Source organism: Benincasa hispida, chromosome 1 (assembly GCF_009727055.1).
Source record: "Benincasa hispida cultivar B227 chromosome 1, ASM972705v1, whole genome shotgun sequence".
Lineage (NCBI taxonomy): Eukaryota > Viridiplantae > Streptophyta > Magnoliopsida > Cucurbitales > Cucurbitaceae > Benincasa > Benincasa hispida.
The window spans coordinates 50883425-50886133 of NC_052349.1; the positions used below are offsets into that span (position 1 = coordinate 50883425).

A 2709-nucleotide genomic window follows, 5' to 3' on the forward strand; every position below is an offset into this window, starting at 1 on the left:
ATACTAACAATAAAATTATAATAGGTCCTTGTCTAAAAATGAAAAGAGAAGTATTTGACCTTGCGTTCTTAAAGCCCCAAGACAAAAGCTCGTGTTTAAGAGTATTGTTCCAAGCCCTATAGACTTGTTTGAGGCCATAAATAACCTTATTCAGCTTGCACACATGTTAAAGATATTAAGGGTCAACATATCCGGATGGCTGGCTCATGTATACATCCTCGTGTAACTTGCCATTCAGAAAGGCGTTGTTGAAATCAAGCTGTCTCATTTTCCATCCATAGGCAACTGCAAGAGTGAGCACTACACAAATGGTTGAAGCTTTGACAACTGGACTAAACGTTTCAAATAAATCCACACCTGGAGTCTGATGGAATCCTTTAGCTACCAACCGTAACTTGTAACGTTGGATCATGCCATCAGGATGTCTTTTTATTTTGAAGACCCACTTGGCACCTACAACATTCAAAGATGGAGAATAAGGAACAAGACTCCACGTACCACTTTTGATTAGGGCTGCATACTCTTCATCCATTGCATCTTTCCACTGAGGTGTATTGAATGCATCAGTTACCCATGTAGGCTTGATAATTGACCAATCTTTCTTCGACTAAATGGTCGGTATTCGAGGTTTGAAAATCCCAACCTTTTTTCTAGTTATCATAGGATGAGTGGGGAGAGGAATTGAAGGTGGTGGATGAGTAGTATCGGGTGATGGTTCTACTGTAGAAGGCAAGGATGGGCTGGTTGTATCTGGTACAGCAGGGGATAGTTAGAATGGAGAAGGTGATGTTTGTTCACTTGGCTGGTTGGAAGGCAGGATGTACTATGGGGAAGGTATATAGGTGGTCGTAAGGTTTGCTGGTGAGTAGATATTTGTGGCTGGGACAGAGATCGATAGAGTGGGAGGAATTGGTGTGTATATTGATGTAGGAACACTGGCACATGGGTGAGGGGATGGAGCAGGGACAATAGTCAAAGGGGCATGGACAGTAGGCGATGGAGCAGGGACTGTGGGTGATGGAGCAGGGGTAGTGGGCGGTTGAGTAAAGGCAGTAGGTAGCCAAGGCATAGGGGCAGTAGGCAAGAGGGAAGGAGTAGTCTGTTGTGTTGGTGTTGTTGTTGTACCTGTAAAATGATATTGAAAAGGGAAGTCATTTTCATTAAAAATCACATTTCTAGAAACAAATATCCTCCCAGACATGTTAAGACATTTGTACCCTTTATGCTGAAGACTCGGCCCAAGTTATATACATTTATCCATACGATAGCTCAATTTATGGTTGTTATACGGTCTTAAACAAGGAAAACAGGCACACCCAAACACTTTCAACTCTTCAAATGCTAAACGTGTACCAGTCAATACCTCAACAGAAGACTTACCTTGTAGAACCGAAGTTGGCATACCATTTATGAGGTAAGTAGCATATACAAAGGCTTCCCACCAATAAGTAAGTGGAATGAAGGCTTGAGCTAGCATAATCAGCCCCTTTTCAACAATATCTCTATGTTTTCGTTCAGCCCTGCCATTTTGTGTTGATGTATAAGGGCACGAGAATCTCGAGAGAGTACCTTCTCTTCCACATACCTAATGCACTTTTTCAAACTCACCCCCATTGTCTGATTGAAGTACTTTAACAGCTCTATTATACTGTTGTTTAATCATGTTGGTGAAGTGTTGATAGGCTGCCATAGTATCACTTTTTAACCGCAAGGGGTAAATCCAAGTGTACCTACTATATTCATCTACAAATATAGTATAATAATGATAACCTTCAGAAGATAAGATAAGTGCATGACCCCATAGATCAGTGTGAACTAAATCAAACATGGCAGTGGATCTTGAATCAGAATTTGGAAATGCAAGTGCATGAGATTTTCCATATTGACAAAAGTCACAAAATTGAACTTGGAGCTGAGTTAAAAGAAGGGCCTCTTGTGTTTGTCAGATTAACGGAGGCATTGTGATTGAACCCAATTGTCAATTTGTGCATAACTTGATGATCCAACCTCTTTTCAAACAGAAGCAACTCTGATTGCATATCTAACCATGACACATTTTCTTTGCTCTGAATGGTTGCTACAATAGCATTGTATTCCTCATCCAATCCAAGGAGAACCTGTGACACCAAAGCCCTAGTAGGAACGGGACTACCCACTTGTTCAAGGTTATCAGAATTTCTTTTCATAATTCGTAAGTATTCCTCCATTTTTAAACTTCCTTTTGGAGTAGATTGAAACACTTACCTGAGATAATCTTCTTCTGCACGTGATTGGACACCAAAAAGCTCGTTGATGCTATCCCACAACGTTCTAGCACTCTCACATCTCATGACTTGAACAACAACTTCAGGGGTCATGGAATTATATAACCACCCAAGTAGCAGCTGGTCGACTGCCATCCAGGCTTCAAACTGAAGGTTGACTTCAGTAACTAAGGTCGAACTCGAACTTCCTGCCATCCAGGCTTCAAACTGAAGATTTCCTAACGTGTGCACTGTTGTCTTTGTCCTCAATACTGAGCAGCATTTAACAAACTTGCTTCGAACATTATATTATGGCGAGCCCAATTACTTTTCGAGGGCATCCAATTTAGGTACCCCGAGCTCACATTGAATGAACTTCTCCATCTCAGACTCGTACTCGAACTCATGATGAACATTAACTATCATAATTGATTACCTAGTGATACTGCACAATTATGTACTATTG

At 41.0% G+C, this 2709-nt stretch overlaps 1 protein-coding gene across 1 annotated transcript; it reads right to left on the reverse strand.

Moving 5' to 3' along the window:
• Positions 1-823: 823 nt before the first annotated feature.
• LOC120077755 (protein transport protein sec-16A.1-like) lies at positions 824-2459 on the reverse strand. The gene is made up of 4 exons (XM_039031760.1): positions 2245-2459; positions 2008-2133; positions 1381-1520; positions 824-1125 (listed from the first exon to the last, which is right to left on the reverse strand). The coding sequence occupies exons 1-4, from the start codon at positions 2457-2459 to the stop codon at positions 824-826; spliced, it is 783 nt and encodes a 260-aa protein (XP_038887688.1).
• Positions 2460-2709: the final 250 nt, after the last annotated feature.